Source organism: Dermacentor albipictus, chromosome 1, assembly GCF_038994185.2.
Source record: "Dermacentor albipictus isolate Rhodes 1998 colony chromosome 1, USDA_Dalb.pri_finalv2, whole genome shotgun sequence".
Taxonomy (NCBI): Eukaryota; Metazoa; Arthropoda; class Arachnida; order Ixodida; family Ixodidae; genus Dermacentor; species Dermacentor albipictus.
In genome coordinates, this window is record NC_091821.1 from 157,509,737 (window position 1) to 157,535,961 (window position 26,225).

Sequence of the window (26,225 nt, forward strand, 5' to 3'; positions counted from 1 at the left end):
CGGTGTGAACATCGGTTGCGAGTCGCGAACGGTTGCACGACCTCCTCAAGTCGCCCGTGTGAAGGAGCCATAAAACCCCATAATTTAAGTTAAGCACTTCACTGCAATGTTCGTGCAGTTTACTTCTTCTTTGACACAATATACATGGTTGTAGTCGTAAATTTAACATTCTTTCTCAAGCGTTCTGGGTCCAAGATGTCTTAATGTCTTCGATTGCCTTAAAACGGCAGTTTAGAACGACTGACCCGTTTCAAACGAGCTCCGTAGAGGCATGCCTTTGTAGCAGTGGGCCACCTCTGTGTTTCGTGGAACTGACACGGTGGTGCTGACGGCTGAGCCGATCGCTGCACCGCCTGACCATTGGAGGTAGCCCGTAGAGTCAATGTATAAGAATGTCTGGTATTTTGGACGCAAGAACACTTCGCTGTCTGATTTTCCGGAGGTTTTGCTACGACCGCAGCTCCGCGACAGCAATAATCAAAGCCAACATCGCCGTTTTGATTATCTTGCCGCCTCGAACCAGCACTCGCACGCAGAATCGCTGGCAGCCGTAGCCACCACTGCGACAGCGCAAGGCTTAGCTGCTTCGACGTTCGCTATTACAGTTCTTGCTATTTGGTGCAGTGTTTTTTATTGAAAGAATTCGCTGCTGTCAGTAGTGGCACCGAATCCGCCTCTGTAGACCTCGCGATTGGCTTCGAAGCTTAGAAAGCATGGTGTGTTGTGTAATGCCGGTTTTCGAAAGGCTGCTTCGGCTCAGCACAGCGATGTCAAGCGGTGAAGCGTACTTGAAGTATTGCAGTGAAGCTTAACAAGCGTGGGAAGGGGCAATTGTCACGGGACGCAGTACGCATTCCATAATTGTACACGCGTGCACCCGCCGTCTTCTGTCGCAGTACGAGCACCGATATGCCTAATAAGTGCACTGGCAGGTCTTCAGAGCTTTTTCGGACTTGCCTGTGACGATTTGAGCCCTTAAGGGCAGTAAACGACATGCATTCATTTTTTCGGACGTTTTCATTCCGTTGGGGTGTCTGAATAATATGACGGTGTCTGTACAACTGACCAAGAGGATGCTTCAAATTCTCCGTAAGGCAAATGCGCGGCGGAAAGAGGACAAGAACAGAAATGACCGTCACATTGAGGAATGATCGGGGAAGGAACTGTGCTGCCTCTTCTTTGAAGGAGCTTGAGCTCAAAAAGCAAAGTGTTGGCTTATGCAAAGATGCAGGTGACCCTCATCCAAACCAAAATAAACTCTTGAAAGCAGTGAAACGCAAAACGGAGGCATTGTGCACGAGCTGAGAGTATGTGAGGACAGTTGAGGTTGACTTTCCAGCTGCTGAGAAAATCTTACTTGTGACAAAGTTCGGACCTAATACCAATGATCAATGCTATCACTTGATAGAAATAGCTCATTTTCGCAAATATTTGCTTCTGTAAGCATCTCTTTTCATAATTGAAAATGGTTGAAATTTCTGTGCATTTTACTATGCCATCCTTTCAGTTAAGCACTGCTCCTTACTATTCAAACTGGATTAAGTTTTTATTTTTATTTTTTTAATGCCTACTTGAGAGTGACAGCATCGGGCGACGTGATGTCAGCCTGTCTTGACATTAAATAAAGTTCTGTGTTACTCAGGGAAAACCTGTAAAACTCGGAGAATTTGAAAATGTCAAATTGGTAGACTACCTGGTATTTCTATGATCCCAAACTTTCGTTATTTAGATCCTGAAACTGGCTTCATCGGATTATTCAAACTTGATCAGTCAGCATGCATGTGCCTGCCTGACCACTATGGTGACCCCAATAGCATGTCCTTTAGTGGCAGTGTCTGTCTCACGGAGCTTAGGGGACAGTGAATGCATTGAACATGTCAACTTTTCTGTGGAAAACGCCTGTTTTCGGTCTCACTATGAAGATTTCGAAGCAGGAGCCATAGCTCACGATGTCTGATTTTAGTATCCACCCAATTATACCACACGCGTTTCTCAAGAAAATTGGGCTGAACATTGCCTGCACGGTTGTAATTGGGTACGAAACCCAAATTGCCTTCGCAGTGTGTTTGCTTTACAGATTAACATAGATATATTGCAGTTTAGCAGACTTCTAATACGGGTGTCACACGCCGCACTTTCGATCGCAATCAAGCCCGATCCGGATCGAATTTCTCGGTCACGATTGATTTCTTTGCGCAAGCTACACACACACAAAAAAAAGAAAGTGGTCGTGTGACACCAATATAAAAAAGACCGAGCAGTGGTGAAGCTGACTTTAGAAAACTGGCTGCCATTGTGCAACATGTGTTGGATTCTTCTCCATTTTTCTTGCTACAAATTGGGTGCGCATTAGATTTCTACTTTGTTTAGGAACTTTAATGTAATTACTATGGTAGTTTTCTACTTTGGACACACAGAAATTGGGCGTGCATTGAATCTGGGAGCCTGTTAGGATCAGGCAAATACTGCCAAATGAATCAGCAGTGTTTGGATATTCTTCTTGCATCTTGTTTAAGTCGACCCACTGGATAATTCAATCAATTTTGTCAGTCCAATCAGGTTTGAATAGGGTGTCTACCAATCTGGAAAACCGGGAATTCTCAGGGATGTTGTATAGTCTGGAAATACTCAGGGAAAACTCAGGGAATTTGTGCTTCCATTAGGGAAAATGAATCAATTTTATTGAAAGGGAACGAAAGTCGTGGTAATAGTGGCTCGAGTAACAGAGAGGAATCGTCGAATCGTTTTTGACGCCGTGTCGTCAGCTGGAGTTGCCAGTGTGCAGTTAACGAATGACTTTCCGGACACCCGATAATTCGGACTACTTCGCGGCACCACCACGTACTCCATAGAGTCAGTGTTTAAGAACGTCTGAAATTTCAGCCGCAAGAACCCTTTGCAGACCGGTTTTCCGGACTTTTTGCTGTGACCGCAGGTCCGAAACGGCAATCAAAGCCACCACCGGCGCTGTCTCAGGCAGACCCTCTGGCAACCGTAGTTCGTAGACAGGGCAAGGCAGCGCCTTGTCCTGTCTGTATTTCTTCTTGTGTGCCGTCACTTTTGTCGCTTCATCTATTGAAAGCTACGCACCAACTAGCCCTACAACGTGTTTTACTGTTTTACAGCCATAGCCAACATGGTGGCAACGGTAGGCCTAGCAATGGCACCGACTCCACCTTTGTGGTCATCATGATTGGCTTCGAAGCTTGGAAAGCACGGCGTGTTGCATAATGTTGGTTCCCGAAAGTCAGCTTCACCTCAATGCAGAAATATTGCGTAGTGAAGCTTAAAAAGCGTGGGAAGGGGCAACTGTCACGTGATACATTATGTATTCAATGAGAGCAGCATTCTGGGCAAGTTGGTAATCCATTACTCAAGTATTATTGCGTAATAAAAAAGACACGGACGTAAGAGAAGAAAACACACCAAGTGCAAGCTTTTAACTGCGGAGTTGAAAGATTGCGCTTGGTGTGTGTTCTCTTACATCCGTGTCTTTTTTGTTGCACAATAATACATGAGTATGTATTCCTTAATTATATGCGCGTGCACTCGCCGTCTCCTGTCACAGTACGAGCACTGATATGCCTAATAAGTGTACTGGCAGGCCTTCAGAGCTTTTTCAGATGCGTCTGTGGCGATTTGAGCCCTTAAGGGCGTTAAAAGACATCCATTCATTTTTTCAAACTGACCGATTTTTGGGACGTTTTCGCGGCCCCTAGGGAGTCTGAAAAATCGGACGTTGGCTGAGGACGCTTCAAATGGTATGTGGGGTGAATGCGCTGCAGAAGGATGACGACAACAGAAAAGTCCTACGCATTGAGAAATACAGAAAAAAGGAAGCGTGCCGCTGCTTCTTTGAAGGAGCTTGAGCTCAAGGAACAAAGTGTTGGCTGACGTCGAGATGCTGGTGTCCCCCATATAAGCCAAAATAAACTCTTCAAAGCAGTGAAACGCAACACTGAGGTGTTGTGCGGTGGCTGACAGTATATCAGGACAGTTGAAGTTGGCAAATACCAGCTGTTGAGAGAGAACCTCACTTGTGACAAAGTTCGGGCCTCATACCTATTAGCTTGCTATCAGTTGACAAGAAATAGCTCATATTCTAAAAGATTTGCTTCTGTAGGCATCTCCTTTTTATTCGTATTTGAGACTGTTCAACTCTATTTGCAATGGGTTTTACCATTTTTTTTCGAAGATATTCGCTGTGCATTTTGCTCACCTCTTGCTTCTTTTTTTTTTTTTATGAATAAGATAAGCACTACTCCTTACAATTCAAACTGGATTAAGTCACTATTCGGACATGACTAACCCTTTGAGGGTCGATTTTTTTCGCCATATGCAACTGTCCAGGGTAGATTTTCTTTGTTGTAGATTTCAATTCTTAGGGACTTATTTCGAAAAAAGATTTACCGCAATTTTTCTAGGGTGACTGTAAAGTGAGAAAAAAATATTTTGCGATTGTATATATGTACTCTTCATGAATAACAACAATAAAAAAGGAAATAAACTTATAAGAATTAAAAATTTGATGAATTTTTATACACCTAGTTCAAGGCCTTGAAAATGCGCACACGAGAATATTTCGCAAGACTCAAATGTTCCTGCTCTTCCACGAATATCTAATATGTACATCCATAGCGTAATTGAACTGCGTAGGTGCGCGCACTCAAGAAAACTGTGAGGTTCTGTGCCCGTCAAAAAAGCACAACATGTGACAAACTTCCGCTAATCTTCATTTTATCGCCAACCAGGAACAATTAGTTTTCGCGAGTGTCAAAAAAAAAAAAAAAAAAGCAACGGAAACGCATGCACGGCAGCATCCTTCCTATGCACACCCCTGTGAGCATTAAACGAGCGACAAATAGGCGGTCGCCCTTTGAGCGATTAGTAAGGAGATAGCCATCAGTTTTGCAAGCGCAAGACACTGAAACCGCCCGCGAAAACAAAACCCGAACCACCATCTTTCCGCATGCGCGCCAATGTGCGAGCGGTAGTATATAGACGCGCAGGAGCGAACTAGCGCTAAAATAAACCATGCAACGAAAACTGCGAGAGGGAGGTGCGCGAAAAAAATTCCCTGTATTCCCACATAGTGGCAGCACATGACAGAAAAGAAAAAGTTAGGAAATTGGCGCGCTTTTTAAACGTACAGACGGCGCCGTAAATGTACGGCATCGACCATTTTTGGACTTGTTTGCGGCACCATATATTTACGTCGTTGACCCTCAAAGGGTTAAGTATTTTTGAAAATTTTTTTAATAATGTCACAGTCGGTAATGTGACAAGAAGACGACGCTGACGGTGGTCTTAGCGACGATGAAGAAGTGTTTTAGCAGTATCGCTGCTCTACGCTTGTTGGCTCAGCCATTAAAAGCCACTTGTAAATAGACGAACGCTTCTTCCTTCCCGTAACATCATTGGTGGAGGTGCGGGGTAATCACTCGAGCAAGACGGAGCTCTGCAGCGGACGTAACCTGGCCGCCATGTCATCCGAAGGAGAGAGTTCAACCGCGGCCCCGTCGTCACCACCGACGGTCATCCTGGCCCAGCCTCGCGACCCTGGCATGTTTTCCGGGATTGACAACGTGGACGTCGATGACTGGTTACAGAATTATGAACGGGTCAGCGCACACAACAGGTGGGATAACACGCTTATGCTGGCTAATGTAATATTCTACCTCAAGAAAACAGCACGGGTCTGGTTTGAAACACATGAAGAAGAGATTACTAGTTGGGAGCAGTGTAAACAGAAGCTTAGAGATTTGTTCGGCAAACCCGTTGGCCGCCAACGTGCTGCAAAGGACCTTGGGACCCGTGTACAGACGTCCACTGAATCTTACGTGGCGGATATCCAGGACGTCCTCGCTCTTTGCCGCAAAGTAGATAACCATATGGCAGAGGTAGACAAGGTCAGCCACGTCTTAAAGGGCATCGCGGACGACGCGTTTAACCTGCTTGTTTATAAGAACATCACAACGGTCAACGAGATCATTAACGAATGTCGCTGCTTTGAAGACGCCAAGAGTCGCCGCATAATTGGACAGTTTACGCGTCTACCTAATACCGCAGCTTCATCGACGTGCGAAGACATTTGTCCACCGCGTGAGCCCACCTCCTCCGAGAACGTCGTACGTATCGTTCGGCGAGAAATCGAAGCAGCGTCTCCTGCCACGCCAGTGACGCAGTGCTTTGACGATTCCCGGCCTCTTGTGTCCCTCATTCAGTCGGTCATTCGCCAAGAACTTGCCAATGTAGGTCTTCCATCCATCTGCTCCGCCAGCCGTCCTGACTTTGCTTCGTCTGCTGCCTCTGCCCCTGCTCCACGTAGCCAATACGGTCCATATCCGAGCTATCGCAACCCGGCCGAATGGCGCACCCATGACGATAGACCCATCTGCTTTTACTGTGGACGTGTGGGCCACATCTCTCGGCACTGTCGAAGTCCCTGGCCAGCCCACTCTCGACCAAACTTTCCCGCCTACCGCCGCTCCCCACTGAATCGTCGCCCGCCATCACTCTCCACCGAGGTTGAAGACGCACCTGACAACGCTCGAGGGACCGCGACCAGCCGATCGCCACCACCCCATAGTCGCCGCTCCCGTTCGCCTCAGCTGCGTCGCTCTCCATCCCCAGCTTACCGTCGCCGCTCTCCGACGGGAAACTAACTGGAGCAGCTCCTGGAGGTGACGCTGCTCTAGAACACTGGCCAGAAATTCGTCTGCTGACCCTGCCTACTAATCGGAACCTTCTGGACGTGGACGTGGATGGTTTTCCCGTTACAGCACTCATCGACACTGGAGCCCAAATTTCCATCATGAGTGCGGAGCTTCGAACGCGCTTGAAAAAAGTACTTACTCCTGCACCGACTCGACTGCTCCAGGTCGCCGATGGTGGAACTCCGGCTGTGCTTGGAATGTGTACTGCTCGTGTCAGTGTCGCCGGTCGCCACACGTCCGTTTTGTTTAGTGTGCTTGAACGTTGCCCTCACAATGTGATCCTCGGACTCGACTTTTTGTCCGCCCATTCTGCTCTGATTGACTGTTCCGCCGGTGTTGTACAACTTGACCTACCCCTACCTGTTCCCATTGACCTTCCTGCTCAAGCTCCAGCTCAGCTTTGTTCCGCGGATTTTATATGCCTGCCATCTCTTGCAGCAACCTTCATCCCTGTTTTAGCCAGCCCACCTGTACCTGACGGAGATTATGTCCTTACTCCCGCGACGTCAGTCCTGCTTTCTCACAATGTCTCCTTCCCACACACCATCGTTTCTGTTGTGGACAATCAGACATGTCTTCCCATCCTAAATTTTGGACAGTGCCCGCAAGTAGTTCCTCGAGGCAAGTCTCTTGCCACGTTGTCACCAACGCTCGAGTGCCACATTTCTGCTCTATCTGTTGCGCCGTCTTCGACCACTGCTCATTCTGCGCCTTCTGCATCAGCCCCGACCGACGACTTTACAAAGATGATTGCACCGGACCTCTCAACCCAACAAGCCGCACAGCTCCGTTGCCTCCTCGAGTCCTACTCCGACATTTTCGATCTGAACGATCGCCCTCTGCATCAAACCACGGTCGTGACGCATCAGATAAATACCGGCGATGCAGCACCTGTTCGCAGACGCCCATACCGGGTGTCGCCCTCTGAGCGACAAGTTATCCAGAGCGAGGTTGACAAGATGCTTGCCATAGGGATTATTGAACACTCTTCCAGCCCGTGGGCGTCCCCTGTTGTTCTCGTCAAAAAGAAGGATAACAGCTGGCGATTCTGTGTTGACTATCGTCATCTAAACACGATCACCAAAAAAGATGTATATCCACTTCCCCGCATTGACGATGCTCTGGATTGTCTCCACGGTGCCACTTATTTTTCATCTATAGACCTTCGCTCTGGATATTGGCAAATTGCCGTGGATGAAATGGAGCGTGAAAAGACCGCATTCGTCACACCAGACGGCCTATATCAGTTCCGAGTAATGCCATTTGGCTTGTGCAATGCCCCGGCGACCTTCGAACGGATGATGGACATGCTTTTGCGTGGTTTGAAATGGTCCATCTGTTTGTGCTACTTGGATGACGTTATCGTATTCTCTTCAACTTTTGCGACTCATCTTGAAAGACTTTCATCTGTTCTTTCTGTTTTTCGCACCGCTGGCTTGCAGCTCAACTCATCCAAGTGCCACTTCGGTCACCGCCAAATAACCATGCTCGGGCACCTCGTCGATTCGTCAGGAATTCGCCCCGACCCCGCTAAAGTTCATGCTGTGCAGAATTTCCCCGTACCAACTTGTGCCAAAGATGTTCGCAGCTTTATGGGCCTTTGCTCTTACTTCCGAAGGTTTGTGGAAAATTTCGCCCATGTTGCCCGTCCCCTGACTGACCTCCTGAAGATGGACGTTCCTTTCTGTTGGGGCTCTGAACAAGCGTCTGCTTTCTCGCAGCTCATCACGCTGCTTACCACACCTCCTGTACTCGCCCATTTTGACCCCTCCGCTCCGACAGAAATCCGCACTGACGCCAGTGGCTATGGCATCGGCGCAGTTTTAGCTCAACGCCAATGTGGGCACGACCGCGTTATCGCCTACGCCAGTCGCCTCCTCTCTCCCGCCGAACGCAATTACTCGATTACTGAGCGCGAGTGCCTCGCCCTCATTTGGGCGGTGGGCAAGTTCCGACCCTACATATATGGTCGACCATTTACAGTTACAACCGACCACCACGCCCTTTGTTGGCTTTCCTCCCTCAAGGATCCCACCGGACGCCTCGGTCGCTGGGCCCTACGGCTGCAAGAATACACATACACTGTGGTCTACAAGTCGGGTCGTCTTGTAACATGCACCCCGACGGGCCTGAGCTCCTAACCGTCATTCCGTCGCATCTGCAACAGATTGTACTGCAGCAACTGCACGACGTTCCCACCGCTGGACACCTTGGCGTCACGCGGACCTATGACCGAATTCGGCGACGGTTCTTCTGGCCCCGTCTCAACCGCTCCGTCCGGCGCTATGTTGCCGCATGTGAGTCGTGTCAACGCCGAAAAAGACCAGCTCTGCCTCCTGCCGGACTGCTGCAGCCTTTGGATATACCGACCGACCCTTTTTTTCGCGTTGGCCTTGATCTCCTCGGACCATTTCCTATATCCAAGGACGGAAATAGGTGGATTGCCGTCGCTACGGACTATACAACTCGCTATGCCATTACTAGAGCCCTACCGACCAGCTGCGCTACAGACGTCGCTGATTTCTTGCTTCACGACGTTATCTTGCACCACGGTGCACCTCGTCAACTTCTCACCGATCGCGGCAGATACTTTCTTGCCAAAGTCATAGACGACCTACTTCGATCATGTGCTACTAAACACAAACTTACTACCGCTTACCATCCTCAAACTAATGGTCTTACCGAACGCCTGAACCGCACAATAACTGACATGCTCGCAATGTATGTTTCCTCCGATCATCGCGACTGGGACGTTGCTCTACCATTTGTCACGTTCGCCTACAATTCCTCGCGCCACGACACAGCTGGCTATTCACCCTTCTATCTCCTCTTCCGCTGTGAGCCGACTTTGCCTTTCGAGACTCCCCTTTCGACTACACTCGACTCGCCGACAGAGTACACTCGGGATGTAATAGCCACAGCGACCCAAGCACGCCAGATTGCCCGCATTCGTCTTTCTGCTTCACAGACACGCCAGAAGTGCCGTTACGACCAGCGCCATCACGACGTGAACTACGAACCAGGTGCTCTTGTGCTAGTATGGTATCCAACTCGGCATGTTGGTCTTTCCGAGAAATTCCTCTCGCGATACTATGACCCTTACCGCATCCTTCGCCAGGTGACCCCTGTCACATATGAAGTGTCTCCGCTGAATGCTACGGTGCCTCACCTCTCTCTGACATCATCCACGTCAGCCGTCTCAAACCTTACCTTTCTCAGACCGATGAGCCGCACCAATCAGGTGCTTTTTCCGACGGGGGTAATGTCACAGTCGGTAATGTGACAAGAAGACGACGCTGACGGTGGTCTTAGCGACGACGAAGAAGTGTTTTAGCAGTATCGCTGCTCTACGCTTGTTGGCTCAGCCATTAAAAGCCACTTGTAAATAGACGAACGCTTCTTCCTTCCCGTAACAATATGCTTACTAGGGAGTGAGAGCATCGGGTGACATGGTGTCAACCCATCTTGTCATAATGCAAAGTTCTGTGTCACTCAGGAAATTTTGTAAAGGCACTCAGGAAAAACCTGGAAAACTCGTGGAATTTGGAAACGTCGACTTGGTAGACACCCTGTTGAATTAATGGAAGTCGACTGTAGTACGATATTGCTGGATGGTATTGCCTCTGAAGAAGTCCTACTGAGACCAACCTGTGTGAAAAGCTGTTACTCGAGCTGTGGCACATTCAAAACATGCAGAACAGCAACAGTCATTTCCAGGGGGATCTCTGTGCTATACGTGTTCACTGCTTGCACTTATGACGAAGAGGAGAGAGAGGCAACACAAAAGTTGCCTTTACTGTGTTGCCACTGCTGCCCCCTGATCTAGTCACCCTTTCTCTCAGCCGCCAACCATACCGGAAAAACAGCATACCAGCCTATGTGAAAACCCCTCCCTTTCTTTTGAGGATCTTCTATAAAGCTGCACTGCATTCGTTCTGCCATTTAACCCCAGCAAGGAGCCAAGTAGGGCCTAAAACTTTCGTTGTAAGAAATCACCATTTTCAGTTGGATGCATTCACTTTGTAATTAATTGATCCAGACAGGTAATATTGTTTTGTGTTTCCAGGATGGTTTTGCACTGATTGCATAGAAGTGCTTTAAAACATGTAGAAATTGTTTTTTGTGTAAAGACAATTTCCCTCTATGAACTTGAACTAAAAGGAGTCAAACCTTTGAACCCTCTAATGTTACCATGGTTGAAATAGGCAAGAATGAACTTGAGGCACACAAAGGCCAAGTGAGCCATTTGTGGTCTGCTCTCATCAACAGGCTCATTAAATGTTGCACACATGCCATGTGGCATTTAATCGAAACTGTTATCTATAGGTGAAACTAGGAGAAACAGGTTTTCTTTGCACTTGCTCATTGGCAAGACACCCACTGTGCTGAAATTTTTATGAATGGTGACCAATTATTTTGTAAAGGGATAAAAATGAAATAGTAAAGTATGTGTGAGTGCGGCACTCTCACATCCCCTGATATTTTTTCCCGCGTGGCTTGTGTCTCCTGGCTTCCAGCTTTCCTGCATAGCACAAACACTGCGGTGGAAGTTGATTTTGTAATTGCATAGGAATACAGGGGATTCATTATGACAAGAGATGGTGTGAATGTTTTGATGCTAACACTATTACGACATTCGGGTGCATGGGGAACTGCCTTTCTCCTTTTCGGTGGGAGGACACTGTTGCATGCAAGCCGACTGCACGCTTGTTGGTTCGTTCTGCGGGATCAAGCCCTGGAGGGCTTATTGGGCCACAGTTTCGGAAAGATGCCTTTTCTCAATGCTAATGCTTTTTGGCCCTCTTTGCGTTTGTGAGTGGTAAAGCAACGTTCGTCTCCGGACAGAGCATCGCTTGACCACTCACAAACAAAAGCGAGATGCTTGCAGCTTGCACAATAGCACCCCTAATCACTCGAATGCGCCATTTGTGAGACTACACCCAGGAATTTAGTGTCGGGCATGGGTAAACATGCATTCAAGATTATTTTGTGGGCATTTGAACCCTCACGATTCCTCAGCGTGGTTAATTCCTTGTGTATAGTTTGGCTAGCTGGCATTCTTGTATGAAGATACAATAAATGCCATTGTATGTTTTCATTGCACTGTGTGTAGTGTCTCCTTTATTTATTGTAACATTCCTTTTCCTTCTCTTTACTCTTAGCCTCCATATTTCTCACAGCCACGGAACAGTTCAAGTGTCCACTGAGAAGTGAGACATTTAGAATGTCCATGGTTCTTCTTTTCATATTTCCTTGTGTCCTTATTACAACAAACTACCACTACTACTTATTCCTTACAGCATTTGAGTCCCCACAAAACAAAGGGAGAAATGCGTTTGTACCGTCTCAGTAGCCAAAATATTGAGTTTGTTGTATCTTGTTATACACAATAAAATTGCAGGATTGAAGCCATTTAATGTTCAAAGCTTGCCCACCTAATAGGAGTTCTACAACTAGCACCAATTTAAGTATATTTGTCTCCAGTTGTGAAATGAAATATGCTTTCGCATGTTACGAATTACATTTATGGAAAGCCTACATGAAGCAAACAAACCATATGTAGCCAAGAAACAATGAAGCGGTAGTTGTGGGTTCGGCTCTCACCAGCAAAAATCTTCTATTTTTCATTTCTCTTTTTCTTATTAGTCATGCATTTCAGTTCAAAGGCACAGGTAATTTCCCACATGCTATATCAGGCTCTTTTATTTGTTGGCTTGGAATGGTCGTTATTAACGACGACAAAAAAAGAACCACCTCAGTTACCTTGATTCTTTTTTGAAACTATAGAGGACATCCATGTACAGTACTCACGGAATGAAACGCGACAGCGAGTATTTGGCAGAACGCAGCATATGTGCAGAGAACTGGAGAGTACCATGTCATGTCACTATGAATCTGGTCACTAAAGGTGACTCTGACTCCGCTCTAAGTGTACACACCAAAGTTACGTCGATGTGACACGAACTGCAGCCGGTGGAAACGAAAGTATGGGCATTAGTTAGCCCTAAATTGACACATTTCATTCCGTGAGCACTGTATGTTATATGATGTGTTTGGAGTCTGATCCCTCGAAGTTAGTGCGAGTTGGGAATTCCTATTGATTGTACAAACGTTAAGCAGTGATTGGCTTTAGTTATACAATCAGAGCAGGCATCCTAAAGTGACTGTGAAATGATTTTGATAATTTTGTACAAATGCACCAAGTCAGTAGGGCAGGACCTCGTGATCATCAAGAGCCAAGTTTAAGGGCTCTGCGTAAACAGTGTAGTTTATTATTGGGTTTTAAACATCGGCATCACTATTGAATGCAGTGGGGGTTTAAACATCTGCATCACTATTGAATGCAGTGGTGCCACCCTTGCGATTTCAGTCGCTTTGTGCTCATTTTACGTAGAATGCCTGAGTGACGTCACTCAGGCAAATGATCCCCTTGTGACATCACTGGGAATACTTAATGCATGCCGCTTCATTTGGCTTATTTTAGTAAAATATGTATACATAGTCATTTTGTACCTGTAAAAATAAAAACTTAAATTCAATAAATGTAGACATTTCTACAAAGCAATTGAACAATGCAACCTCAAAATGCAGATTTGTCTGCTGCAGCTTTGGTCTGTGCACATGCATTTGTGCACACTTTTAAGGGGAAAAGTGTAATGAGTTCCTGTCGAAAGGCTGGGCTTTGTGGAAACTTTGCGAGGATTCACAGGGGAAGGAAAGGGAAGAGATGGAACGCTACGAAAAATAACAATAGTACAGTGGCTATGGCAGCTAATCGATCTTGGACAAATTATCTCGCATGCACATCAATGCAATGTGGCATTTTCTGGCCACAGAAAAATTGATGGCACCAGGGTTCTACGCCGCCCATCCTTTTGCCCTGCAGGTGTGTGCAGGGAGTAAACTGGAGTGATATTATGTTGTAGAAAATGTGAACACTGCATGTAAGTTTCATTTTGAGGCCACCACCACCACCACCATAACAAGAAAAATTGCATCACCAGGAGATACGAGTAAACTCTGTTCAACTCGACTGAAAGTAGCCGACACTAGCATCACTGTATGACGTGGTGCCCTAGGAGGCAGGACATAGCCATGATTGGAAGGAACAAAACTATAGGGGGAATGCTGCAGCTTGAGAGGGGGGTAATGTTTAAGCACTTTTAACCAATTTAATATAGTGTCCTAGCATAAAATGTTTTTGAGAAAGCATTCCGTGAAGTACATTCTCTATTTGCAATACCATTCAGTATAAGTCATTTCAGGCACCCTTTAAGGTAGTTAAAATAATGATTGATGGTATCAGCTAAAGAATGATCTTATTTGTAATTTTTGTACAAACTGACACCTGCCTTTGGGCAGCATGAATTAGCATTTTGTCTCTGATCCCCCATCTTCAATAATAGGGCACAGTCATTACTAAAACACTTGGTGTAGTAAGGGTTCTAGCTTTTGTTGGCGTTATCGTGGGGATTGGCACTTGGTGTGCCATGTGCAAAGGAGAATTGAAAATAAAATGTAACGTTACAAAATCTGACCCAGATTGTTTTTGTTTTTAATACCATTAGTTGTATTTGTTTGGTTATACAGTGTTTATATGCAGGATGTTTCATGTAAGTGGAGCCAAACTTTAAAAATATGCAAATGCCACATAGCTTGACTGAACCAGGGTAATGTTTGCTGTGCATGGAGATACTCTGATATTTTTTCTGCATTCCATCTAATTAGTCTTAATTAATCAATCGGTCAACTTCTAAATTATGATTGGATGAAAAGTGTCAATAAAAAAATTGTACAGCAACATGAAAAACTACCAATACAGCTTTCTGAGTGGGAAGGAAGCCCACGAATACACACAAAATGCCTTGAGCGGCCAGTCTTCATAAGGTCCACAAAAGATAGGGCCCACAGCAGCGAGGCGAATTGACCTTCGTGCTGCGTCTCACTTTAACATGAAGACTGTGCACATGAAGCTATCAGTACTTGGTGCACTCCGTCCTCATTGCAGATCGCTTTCAATATAGGGTCCGCGCAGCTGCGCCATACGCAGCCACCACTAGAGTACGGTTGATCACGGTTGATAATGGTTCGGCGTTGCTGGATAAGGCACTAAAGAGGGATAACGGCTTATAATGATCGAACTGTTATCAGCGCACCTGGCGCTGCAACCTGCAGTAGTTTGTTTGCATCATCAATTCACCTTGTGTTGCCATCCGTCTGCTGCAGTTCATGTCACCCGGCACTGTTGTTTATAGTGGTTGGATCAAGTTTCATAACATTGATAATGACACTGGGCTGTGTGAAGATGAGAAAGTGACACAATGCTTGCGCGTACTTGGAGAACTCCCAGAGGAGTTTCTCCGTGAATTTTTGAAGTTTGGCCCAAGTTAAGTGAAACGTCCTGTATAGAAGGCTTGACGTTTAAAAAAAAATGGCTTTAGTTTCAGGTTGCCTTTACGAGATATAACAATATTTTTTAAGTCCTTTCAGATGTACTGGAAATAATCATACCTAATTTCATTCCACATGTGCTGAGAAGCAAGGTGGGAACATTCATTGTGACATGACCCTTAATGCAGAAATTGCACAAACACTTCAAAACCAATAGTGCAGAATAATAAATTTTTAGTGGATGTGAAAAGACCGTCAGCTTTTCTTTTCCATTTTGCTGGAATGTATAACTCATGTAGGCTACATTGAAGAAAATAGTATGGTCTTCAGTGCTCTGGATGAATTGCAGTGGTGAGCAGAGGCACTTCTGTATATTGGCATATATTTTAACGTGAATAATATGCAATATGTTAGAGCATAATTTAACATGAGAAGCTCGAAAGACAAAATTGGCACAGCTGAATTTTCTTTTGTCAGAGGTGATTTTCTTTTGCTTCTTTGTCCTTTGTACTCACCCTAAGTAGTTTTACACGCAATAAGCCATTATAAGTAATGTTACAAAAAAAGCTAAGACAATAACGTGCATAATTGACGCAGGGCCTGATTGATGCTGTGTTAATGCTCTATGGTTTTGTCGATTTCTTGATGTTTAAAGGGTTTTTCTTTTTGTACTCCTACTTGCAGGTGCAGTCAAGCACTTTCATCATGATATTTTATTGTGAGTATTTGTGTGCCACAAAGCACATCTTTTTCTTTACTAGCATGCTTGTTACAGAAGAAAAAAAAGTTACTGAAGTGACTATGTTCTTGCTGTTTCAGAGTTATGTCGTTGAGCAGTTCATGTTACTACACAAAAAATGCCGTTATTGTGTTAAGTGGGCTGGAGTGATAAACTAATACACACAGGTTTACGGAACACAGCAACAAAGGTCTGGAATTAACCAAATTATCACTGGTGCAAAATATTTTCCTCTGTAATGATCAACTAGGCTGACGATGTAAAACTGCATGTCCTGCCTGTTGTGGTTGGCAGTGGTTGGACAAGGGATCTTTCAGGCTTGAGCCAATGTTTCGACAAAGGAGGATGACTGACAATCTCCTTGTGGAAACCTTAACTCCAGTCTGACACATTTTTTTGTTTAGACCTGTTCATCGCTTTGTGATCCTGTGAATTTCCATCTTGTTTGGATGAACCTTGCAGGAGTAGTACATAGCACAAATGAGGCCGCTCATCCCACTGCCTCTTTCGAAATGGCACAGGTATAGGTTGCTTTGTAATTTTGCTATTTGAACATAAGGATTTTCTACGACTGGGACATATTACTTGCCTTTTAGCAGAGGCTAGAGCTCATAATTATGAGTGGACATTGTATTCTACCTGTCCTTCACAAGAAACTGCTTTCTTTGGGTTTTGACTTCTCCTGTGACCTGTCATATAATAGGGCTGCTATTAGGCAGGGCCATTTTTCATGTGGCTCTTAGCACTTTATTTTTTGCTTCTTTCAAATTCAATATTATACTTGCATGATTCCAAAACGTAGAACAGCACTTTGTATTCTAAAGTTGAGTTATTGTGCGTGGGACGGCCAGTAGATGCAGAATGTTAAAGAAAGGCAAACAATTAACGACCAAGCACTGCTAAAACACACATTTTAGTATAAAGACATTGCAAAAGGCTAGTTCATCAGGCAATGTTTGTTGTGGCAAAAAAGCATCAATTTATGACAAAAGCAATAAAAAGAATGGCAACACAAGACAGAGAAATACACATGACAGGTGCTGAACTAGCAATTGACTGGTTTAATGATCACAGGAAAGAATATATACAAACATTCCGCCTGTGCGTGCACCCTCACGCTATTGGTATGTGCCACATCTTTCTGGGAGGCCGATTTCACGGTTGTGCAGGTTGATAGATGGGATGTAAGTGCAATGTTCATGGTTTTTCTTTATGTGGAGAGCTTCAATGGTTTCACATGCTTTTTGATCCATGTGCCTGAAGGTGACATGTGCTTTAAAAAAAAAATGGTTTACAGACGCATGAACGACAATGTGCTGACAGATGTGATGGTGTGCCCTTTTAAATTTTTGTTGTGCTGGCTTAATTTTTTGTTAAAGCAGGTGTCAGTTTGTTAAGGCGGGTGCCAGTCTTTCCAATATACATCGTTCCACAAAACAAGGCAAATAAACATGTTGCGCAACCACAGATTAACAAATCACAGCACCCCCTCTCTCCCTGATGTATCGCGTGCGACAGGAGGCGGCGCACTTCCTCCCCGCTTTCTCCTTTGCGCACATAAGACTAAGCTATCATCGTTGGCTCACCTGGCTCACCCATGCCCCCCCACCTCCCCCACGCCTTTACTCAGCATGTGGCGCGGTCACGACATTGTCGCCTTTGGACTTTATACTGAACATGAGGGCAACGCCGATGGCAGAAATGTGCCTGGAGTGTCCATATAATTGCTATTGGAATAGTAATATAGTAAGAGTATCCGGCAACTGAAGCATCCCGTGACTCATTACTTTCCGCATGAGAAGTAACGAAATCGAACTTTCACCATGCGATAATTTGCAGCACCGGAAAAATGTCTTTTTTTTTTCTTTTGTGGGCCGGGGGCACGGAAATGAAAACGCAAAGGAAAGTATGTTGGCCACAATGGAATGCCTACTTTGGGCACCTTATGTGGCTACCAAAGGAATATTGAAGAAAACGTGAGACGCTTGGTCCACAGAGAACCGTACGCATACTGCTCGGTATCCTACACCGGCGAGACAAGACTTTCCGGAGAAGTTGCGCACAAGCGAGCGCGTTGTAATCTGTCGAGTCCCCACAGGGATGGCGGCGAGCAACCATTGTTCCCTTTTCTCGTCTGCTAGTCAGAAAGCGTCCGAAACTCTGCCAGGCGAAAATCCACTCAGCCAAAAAAAAGCGATCGTGCACCGAAGTGCGCCGCTTGGTGGTCGAGGCAACACGAGAAAAGCGCATGTGCCCTGGCTGGCTCCAGCAGCCCGCGGGTAGCGAGAACAAAAAATTTGAAGACGCTCAATTGTGCCCTCGCGAAAATAAGTCAAAGTAGAAAAATGAGTAAGAACATAGTTGCCTTTGCTGGATTTAGTGTCTTGACATGGATGCTTTGGTGCAAGTGAAAAAAAATGTTGATATTCTTTTCTGTGAAATGACGGCAAAAATGAACCACTGCAGCGCTTCGTCTCGTAGGGCCTTGCTGTGTGCTTTGTCAACTTGTCTGATAGGGTTGATTTCGCTTATCTACTTGTATGGACGGATCGACGACTTTAGAAAAGTCGGTACACCTTTGGCATCAAGTGTTTTATAACAACATTATACCCAAAAAGTTCTGGAATTGAAAATCTAAAGCACGACTTTGCAAATGTCAATGCACCTTTCGCATCAAAAGTTGATGAGAACTTCATACACATAAAGTTTTGGAATTGAAATGCATGCGCCCCGTAGGTTCTGCGGCCTTGGCGAGATGCCACGACGAGCCCGCTCGCCATCAAAACGCGCTTGAAACTTTGTGGTTGGATGGGGCTGCTTGCGTTATGTGACCCCCGGTGCATCAGCGTTGCTGCGAAATCCAGCCCGATTTCACAATGTTCACGCTGAAATGTCTTTTCGAGCGTGAAAAAGACGTTCTAGACAAAATCCGGTATGATTTCTGCTGCCAGGGGTTTTTGGTCGACGGTGCATGACAGCACGAAAACATTTCGGGGGCCGCCGCCCCCCCTTGACTACGCCCGTGGCGCAGACTCACTCTTTGTATGCATTCTTTCCTGTGTGCAATAAACCAGTCAGTTGTTAGTTCAGTGTCTTTTCTGTATACTTCTCTGTCTTCTGTTGCTGCTTTTTTTTTTCCCTGCTGCTTTTAGCATGAAGATCAACCAACTTGCCCAGTTTTGCATTTTATTGCAATTTATGACACTCACTTCCTATGCTATTGCATTCCAATGCAGGTTTGTACAAGGTACTCAGAAATATACAGTAGAATCTCATTACAATGAACTTCACGGGACCGCCGAATTTAATTTGTTAATTTGAATTATTGTAGTACTGAAAAACCAATATTTTCATGTCACAAATGTAACACAACGAAAATTACATACTTTTGCAGCAGATGCGCGTGTTCATACGTAAATAATAAACAAAAACGCTGGGCACAGTTTAACTACATTTTATTGCTTGAAGAAGTCTGTAATCGTCTTCTGGCAAGTAGACAGCAAGCGCTGCAGGATAAACGCCTCCACAGCCTCGACCTTCCTCTGAACGTCATCGGGGACATCTTTACAGTGCCCGAGGAATGATCGCGCCTTTTCTAGAAAAACTAAAACATCCGAGCTAGAAACAGTCTCTTCCTCTTCCTGTGTTGATCCAGTGGTGGCATCGTCTTTGTCACTACTGCAATCTTCTTGCTCATGCACTTTATTCACAATATTTTCGTTGGTGAGCTCCGCGGATGTAGCCGCTGTGCTGTCAATGTAATCATCGAAGGTCATCGCGGTGTCGACTGGGAGCTTCTCGGCAAGCTCATTCCTCAGTTCTGAGTGGAGCTCCTCCGTGTCCTTGCAGTCTTGTGGCGTAGGTGAAGTCTTTAAAAGGCCTGCCTTTCGCCAGCAGTCGCTGATCATGCTTGCCTTCATGTTCCACCATGACCCTGTAAGCATTTCTGCAGCTTGACGGATGTTTACCTGTGTGGGCAGCTGCAGTGGAATATTGATCATGAGGCGCTTCACAAGACACTTCCGAAATTCGGCCTTCACACATCGGATGATACTCTGGTCCAAAGGTTGGAGCAAGGAAGTACAATTCGGGGGCATAAATTCAAGTTGCACATTGCTCAATCGCACGTTCACGATATGTGCCGAGCAATTGTCAAGGATGAGGAGAATTTTTCTGGCTTTTTTCAGGATGTCTAACAACTGGGAAAACTGGGAGTTATTCGGGATTCTCGATATGTCTGGAAAACTCTAGGAATTGTCAGGGAAATTACAAAAAACGTGGCCAAATCAGGGAATGTGGCTGCTGAGATCGACAAAGTGATAAATACGATCTACGGCTCAATCTCGGAGGTCGCGTGCAGCAGCACCGTTGCTGCACGCAGTGTCCTAAACCGGCACGAATACCGCAAAAATCTCTGACGCGGTGTACAACAACGGCGCTGCTACACACGGCCTCTGAGATTGAGCCGTACATCACCGACTCCATCGTAGCTCTCCGCAGTTTAATTGCCACTAAGTGGCGCCAGTAATTAGCAGCAACGGTCTAAGAGGCAACTGTCATCATCATCGGATGAGTATTGTCATATCTCTATTCTGTGGTAATATGCGACGTGCTCGTGAGTGCATTTGTGTATGTTGTGCTTTGTTCGTGGCTGGGGCATTTTGATAGTTTTGTTTTGCGGTGAAGCTGCTTTTGAAGACGCATGAAATCAGCGATGTCACAGTCAATGAAGTGCTCGTTCCATGCTGACTTGACCAACGCGAACATATCCGACTTCGCGAGCTGGATTATGCCTGTGCCCAACAATGTATATAGCGCACAATGAGCAGTGTGTTGCAAGACGTTTCGCTTGAGCAACATGGGGAAAACTGCAGCGTCTAGCCGCGCTGGAAAGTGGCTCCCAGACACGTGTATTCTCATTCTTCAAACCAAGCAGTGCAGCCCTGTCAACCGCGATGACCGTCGACGAATGGGTGAAGAGAGCAGACCCCTCATCGATGCCTCCTGCTACATCAACTCCTGCACAGATCACGGTATGTGGTTTTCTATTGAAGAAAGATGTTGCGAAAGCTGAGATCGTATGGTTCATGAATGCTGTAATGGCCCACGCATCCCTCCGTTCCGTGGCATCATCGGCGGCGCCCTTCCCGTTGGTGCTCCAGTCTTGTGAAATTGTGAAGAAAATGCAATTAGGAAAAGACAAAGTCGAATATACTATCTGTCATGACATCGCGCCATTCTTCCAAAAAAAGCTGCTGTCAGCTCTTGCTGAAGTATCATACATAGCTGTAGCATTCAATGAATCACTAAACAAAGTAGCGCAGAAAGAACAAATGGATGTGCTGGTCAGGTACTGCGATTTGGCTGACGCTACTGTAAAAACTCGATACCTGACTTCATGTTTTCTCGGCCACACCTGTTCTGAAGACCTGACACTTGCTTTCAAGAAAGCCACCGAGGACATAAAGCACAAGATATTGCAAGTGTCAATGGATGGACCAAATGTAAACTTCAAGTTTCTTAGGTCTGTTAAGGAAGCACTCAATGGTCATGACAGTCGACAAATCCTGGAAATTGGAAGCTGTGGCCTGCATGTGGTTCATGGTGCCTTCAAAACAGGTCATGCAGCAACTGGCTGGAATTTGGTAGTATTTCTGTGGAGTATTTATAATCTTTTCAAGTGTGTTCCAGCGCGCCGTGCTGATTACATTCGTATCACAGCAAGCACATTGTTTCCGCTCAAATTCTGCGCGGTTCGATGGCTTGAAAACAGCATGGTGGTTTCAAGAGCTCTTCAAGTACTGCCACACTCCATAAAATATGTGGAGGATTCAGCTAACGACAAGAGCAAGCCAAAGTACACCAGCTACACCATAGTTGAGACGCTAGTAGCTGACACAATGCTGCCAGCAAAACTAGCTTTCATGCTATCACTTCCTGAGGAATTGAAGCCATTCCTGACCGAATTTCAAACGGACAAACCAATGTTCCCCTTCCTTGCCGCAGCATTGGAGGCTGTCTTACGATCGCTGTTAAGAAGGATCATGGAGCAAGAAATTTTGTGCTCTGCTGACACACCATTCAAGTTACTTAAAATAGATTTGCAGAAGCCTGAGAACATCATTTTGCCAATGCTTTTGATCTTGGTTTTGCTGCCAAGAGCGAACTTCGAAAAGCTGCAAAACCATCTCGACTTGCATTGCTTACTTTCAAGAAGGAGTCCATTTCTTTTTTGAAGGTGTGCTCGCAGAAGATTATGGAAAGGTCGCCTCTAAAATACAGGCTAACAACAGGAGTGAGTTGCTTGGATCTGGTCTGCACCTTGTCAGTGGAGGTTGGCAAAAAACTACTAGCGATTCTGCTGGAAATACTCACACAGCACCGGTGGCTGTCCGGCTTAGAAACAGAACGGGCGCACCGATCCTATGTGCAAGCCTGTTGGCTGAGCTCTGCACAGCTACTTCTGAAGAACTTTGATAGGACGGCACAGGGGACTGGTGGACACCTTGTGGTTTGAGCTGTGCTCACGGAAACATAAGGAGTTGCTTATCTTTGTCAAGATCATCCTCACCACATCCCATGGCAGTGCTGCTGTCGAAAGAGGTTTTTCTGTAAATAAAGAATGGCTCATAAAGAACCTGAACGAAGAATCTGATTGCACAGAGAATAGTGTATGATGGAGTTTCAGCAGCAGGTGGTGTAGCCAGTGTTGACATTACAGACAGTGTGGTGGAAATGGTGCATGGCGCAAGTATTCGGTGGAAGGAGGAGCTCAAGAAAAAGAAGCAAGACCGGCTGGATGCATCTGAGGCTGAACAAAACTGGAGAAGGACGGCCACCCGCATCAAGGAACTCCAACAAAAGAAGCAAAGGCTCATTACTGAAGCACAGAGTGAGGCTTCTCTTCTCCAGCAGGAAATTGACGCTTTCAAGTGAATAAATGTGCTCGTAATCTCGCTTTGGCGCTGCAATGAACTGTTTTGTGAGTGGAGTCATCCATGTGAATTGTGCCTCTGTTCGACTCTCGGACCTTCTTTTTTAAAGTTCAGGGAATTTTTATTAGCATTATCAGGGAAAACCTGGAAAATTCAGGGCATATCTATTAGGTAATTTTGTAGACACCATGTTTCTTCTCCTTTGTGTCGTCGAGCTGCAGCAGCCACTGAGTGAACAATTCTCGTGTCATCCACGCTTTTTGTTGGCTCGGTAGTTGCAAGGCAATGTGACAACGTTTTTCAAGCAGTGCGGCTTAGACTTGTCAACAACTAGCAGCTTCAGTTTTTCCGTGCCCGTGGAGTTGCAGCAGAACAGAACTGATATGCGGAGACGTGATTTCTTTCCGCCCTTGCACCTGTCACCTTTGAAGTTCATTGTTTTATTAGGCAACAACTGATAAAAAAACACCGTTTCGTCACCGTTGAAAACGGCGTCTGGAGAGAAAGACTCGATCTCTTGAAAGCGCTCATTCCACCAGGCAACCGCACTCTCGGCGCCTGCTGCCTTTTCTTCGCCACAAGCAACCTGCCACGCAATGCCATTCCTTTGCCGGAAGCGGTAAGGCCATCCGGCACTTGCATCGAAACCAGAGATATCCAAGGCGGCCGCGAACTGTACTGCCTTCTCTGGAATAGTCGGGCCTGACAAGGGCACATTGTTTTGCCTGGCATCCTTAAACGACGTGAGGACGGCGTTGTCGACGTTCTGGTAGTTGGCAAGTCGCAGGGATTTTCTTGAGGGAGCCAGCTGTAACTCTCGATGCAATTTCATGGTCTTTTCCCGATTTGAGCATCGTTGCCATTGTTGAAGGGCGAATATCACACTCCCTGCATAGGTCGACTTTCTTTCTTCCAACATTCAGCTTCGTTTAAATGTCCACTTTTTCTTTGAGTGAAAACTGGCATTGCTTCTTTTTAATGTGGGGGCCAGGAGAAATGGTCAGCTTAGCGAACGCACAACACAATGATAGCATCGATAACTTCGCAGTTCCTGCCGATCGCTGTCAACGTGGGGACGCCAGGCTTACGACGTTGTAGAAGAGGCCGAACATGATCATACGCGATGCTCACGCTGATGTTGATGCTGCTGGAGCTGTACCCGTTGAAACGGGTTCCCCAGTGCATGGCTGCTGCTGCTGCGGATGATGATGCTAGGTGTAAGCCTCAGGGATTCGGTACCGAAATTTCTACGGAACTTCGTAATAACAAAGCATCTTGGTGATTACGGCATTAAATTGCGTACGTTATTGTGAAATGTTTGGTAATCTGAAATTCGTAGTACTGAAAGTTTTTTTACATTGAAAATATAGGCGTTTTGGCGGGGATTTAAAAAGAAATCGTAAATCTGAAAAGTTGGTAATGTGGTGTTCGTAGCAATGAGAGGTTACTGTATTTATGATAAGTAACTAAATAGTACCACACGAAAAAGTAATTGAGTAGAGTATTAAATTGCAAATTCACAAATGTAATTGAGATCCAGTACCAAATACTAAAAAAGGTTTTTGTTGCTTGAAAGGTACAAGATAACGTGCTATAAGAATACAAGGCCACTGACTTGAAACTTGGGTTAATGTGCTGTCAGTGGACTTAACACAAAATGAGATATATTTTGTAGAGGCAGGGTAAGCCCTACCAGAATGATGTTGCTATTGGTTTAACGTATTTATGCCTGCACTGTTTATCCTTTTTTGTTTGCCTTGTATATTTTTTTCCTGATTTTGACCCATAAAAATTGGCGATTGTGCAGTTGTGGCGATTCGGTTTATTGCGGTCGGTTTGTTTACTTTTTGCTTTTCAAGCTTGAGACCTGCGCTTTTTTTTCATTTTTATTTGTTTACTTACCAAGCCTCCTGCCCTGAATGGTTGTGATGCAGACAAAATGGGCGGGACTGGCTATTTGCACATGGCGCATCCCCCTCAATGAGTTCATTGTGCCCTGATACCACACATGACAGAAACGAAGGCTGTATTTTAAATATAAGTTTAAGGTAGTCTGAAAAATGTTTAACTTAAGCAAAAATACTAAGTTGTCAAATTGTTACCAACTCGGTATTAAGTAACCAAGTTACTTTGAGCAGAGCTTAGAGGTCCTGAACCAGCTTTTATCGAAGTGGAAAAATCCATTTGAAGTTGAAATATGCTATTTCAGAAATACATTACCGCAAGTAGTACTTCAATGCGATCAGCAGAAGCAGAGTGATTGGCAATCAAACACCACATTTGCAGTGCTTCCACTCCCTCTTCAATGCTTTGCACTGTGAAGGCTGCAGTGGAGTAGAGCCAAGCCCAAGGGGTGGTTTAAAACCCCTTTAAGATATAGTATTTTGAGTAGATTTATAGTTGCGTACAAACCTGTTCCAGTGTCTGGTGCACACAAGAAGAAAAGGAATTCAGAATGGTTGTTCAAGCTTAAACATAATATTTGGAGTGGGTGAATATTCGAAGTTCCGAATACAAATAGAATACAGTCGAACTCACTTATAGTGATCCAGATATGATGCTTCTATCAGTTTTAATGACCACATTTCAGTGCATTTATGATTTTCCGACGATGCCTATTTTGACTGCTTCCAAATAAAACAACATTTTTTAATTGCTGTTCTATTATACTGACCAGCTTGAACTCGTTCACGGTAAAAAAAAGGGCACATGTGAAGTACTGAAGCTTGTAAGCGTGACCAAACTGGGTGCATGGCAGTGTGCGTCTTAGTCCAGTCCAACCATGATGACCATATATCCTTCGAGATAAGCGAGCGACTGCTGCACTCAAATTTCGGAAACCACTTAGAAGGTCACTTGCTTTCAAGGCACACCTCCAGGGAGGAGGCGTACAGCATAAATGGTATGGTGCAGGGCGTGCATTACCGCATTTGCCGGTATGATACCGTATGCCACAATGATAGCACTCTAGTCTTTGCGCTGCACCATGTGCATTATGGCTATTTCAACGAATTGGAACGACTATCTACATCCTTCCACCATGGGATCAACGACTGCTAAACCGTTACGGTTGGCACTGTCGATATTCATGTGGTCTGAGTCCGTGGGAATGTTGCACCATGCACTGCTGCCACGCAATGTTGCAAAGTGTCAGCGATTACTTCGCCATTATCAGAAAACCGTGATGCGGTCATGTTCAGCAGTTATTCGTCTATGTGTTGCTGCTTGCAGATAACGGTTCGCAGTGAGTTCCACCTTTCAAGCGCTGCTTTCTTCTTTTTTTGCTGGGAGCGACATAGATAATGTAATTTTACAGCTCTTGTATGACTGATGCCAGTCGTAATGGTCAATCCACAATGTTCGAGACTTTTGCAGAATGGTGCCATATCGCAGTAGTTTTTGAAGTTCATGCTTCCGGCCAAGTAGCACGCTTTGCTTTTGTAC

At 45.4% G+C, this 26,225-nt stretch overlaps 2 protein-coding genes and 1 long non-coding RNA gene across 3 annotated transcripts in view; all 3 read left to right on the forward strand.

The window, feature by feature from the left end:
* Nucleotides 1-26,225, forward strand: part of LOC135916575 (cubilin-like) — a 259,475-nt gene that overhangs the window by 1,440 nt on the left and 231,810 nt on the right. The window contains exon 2 of the mRNA XM_065450011.1: nucleotides 15,792-15,825. Within this exon, the coding sequence (XP_065306083.1) occupies nucleotides 15,792-15,825 (34 nt within the window). The remainder of the gene's footprint in view (nucleotides 1-15,791; nucleotides 15,826-26,225) is intronic.
* Nucleotides 15,938-26,225, forward strand: part of LOC139056029 (uncharacterized) — a 33,672-nt gene continuing 23,384 nt past the window's right edge. The window contains exon 1 of the long non-coding RNA XR_011512100.1: nucleotides 15,938-16,036. This is a non-coding gene — a long non-coding RNA (uncharacterized lncRNA). The remainder of the gene's footprint in view (nucleotides 16,037-26,225) is intronic.
* LOC135916548 (uncharacterized) lies at nucleotides 20,802-22,782 on the forward strand. Its single transcript, XM_065449969.1, has 3 exons — nucleotides 20,802-21,507; nucleotides 22,176-22,357; nucleotides 22,510-22,782. The coding sequence occupies exons 1-3, from the start codon at nucleotides 20,802-20,804 to the stop codon at nucleotides 22,780-22,782; spliced, it is 1,161 nt and encodes a 386-aa protein (XP_065306041.1).

Bases quoted from the DNA above. Each gene is read 5' to 3' on its own strand.
- LOC135916548 (XM_065449969.1), top strand. From the start codon at position 20,802: ATGACCGTCGACGAATGGGTGAAGAGAGCAGACCCCTCATCGATGCCT. The intron at 21,508-22,175 runs GTATTTATAATC...GCACCTTGTCAG, and splicing joins TTTGGTAGTATTTCTGTGGA to TGGAGGTTGGCAAAAAACTA. The intron at 22,358-22,509 runs GTTTGAGCTGTG...CTGATTGCACAG, and splicing joins GGACTGGTGGACACCTTGTG to AGAATAGTGTATGATGGAGT.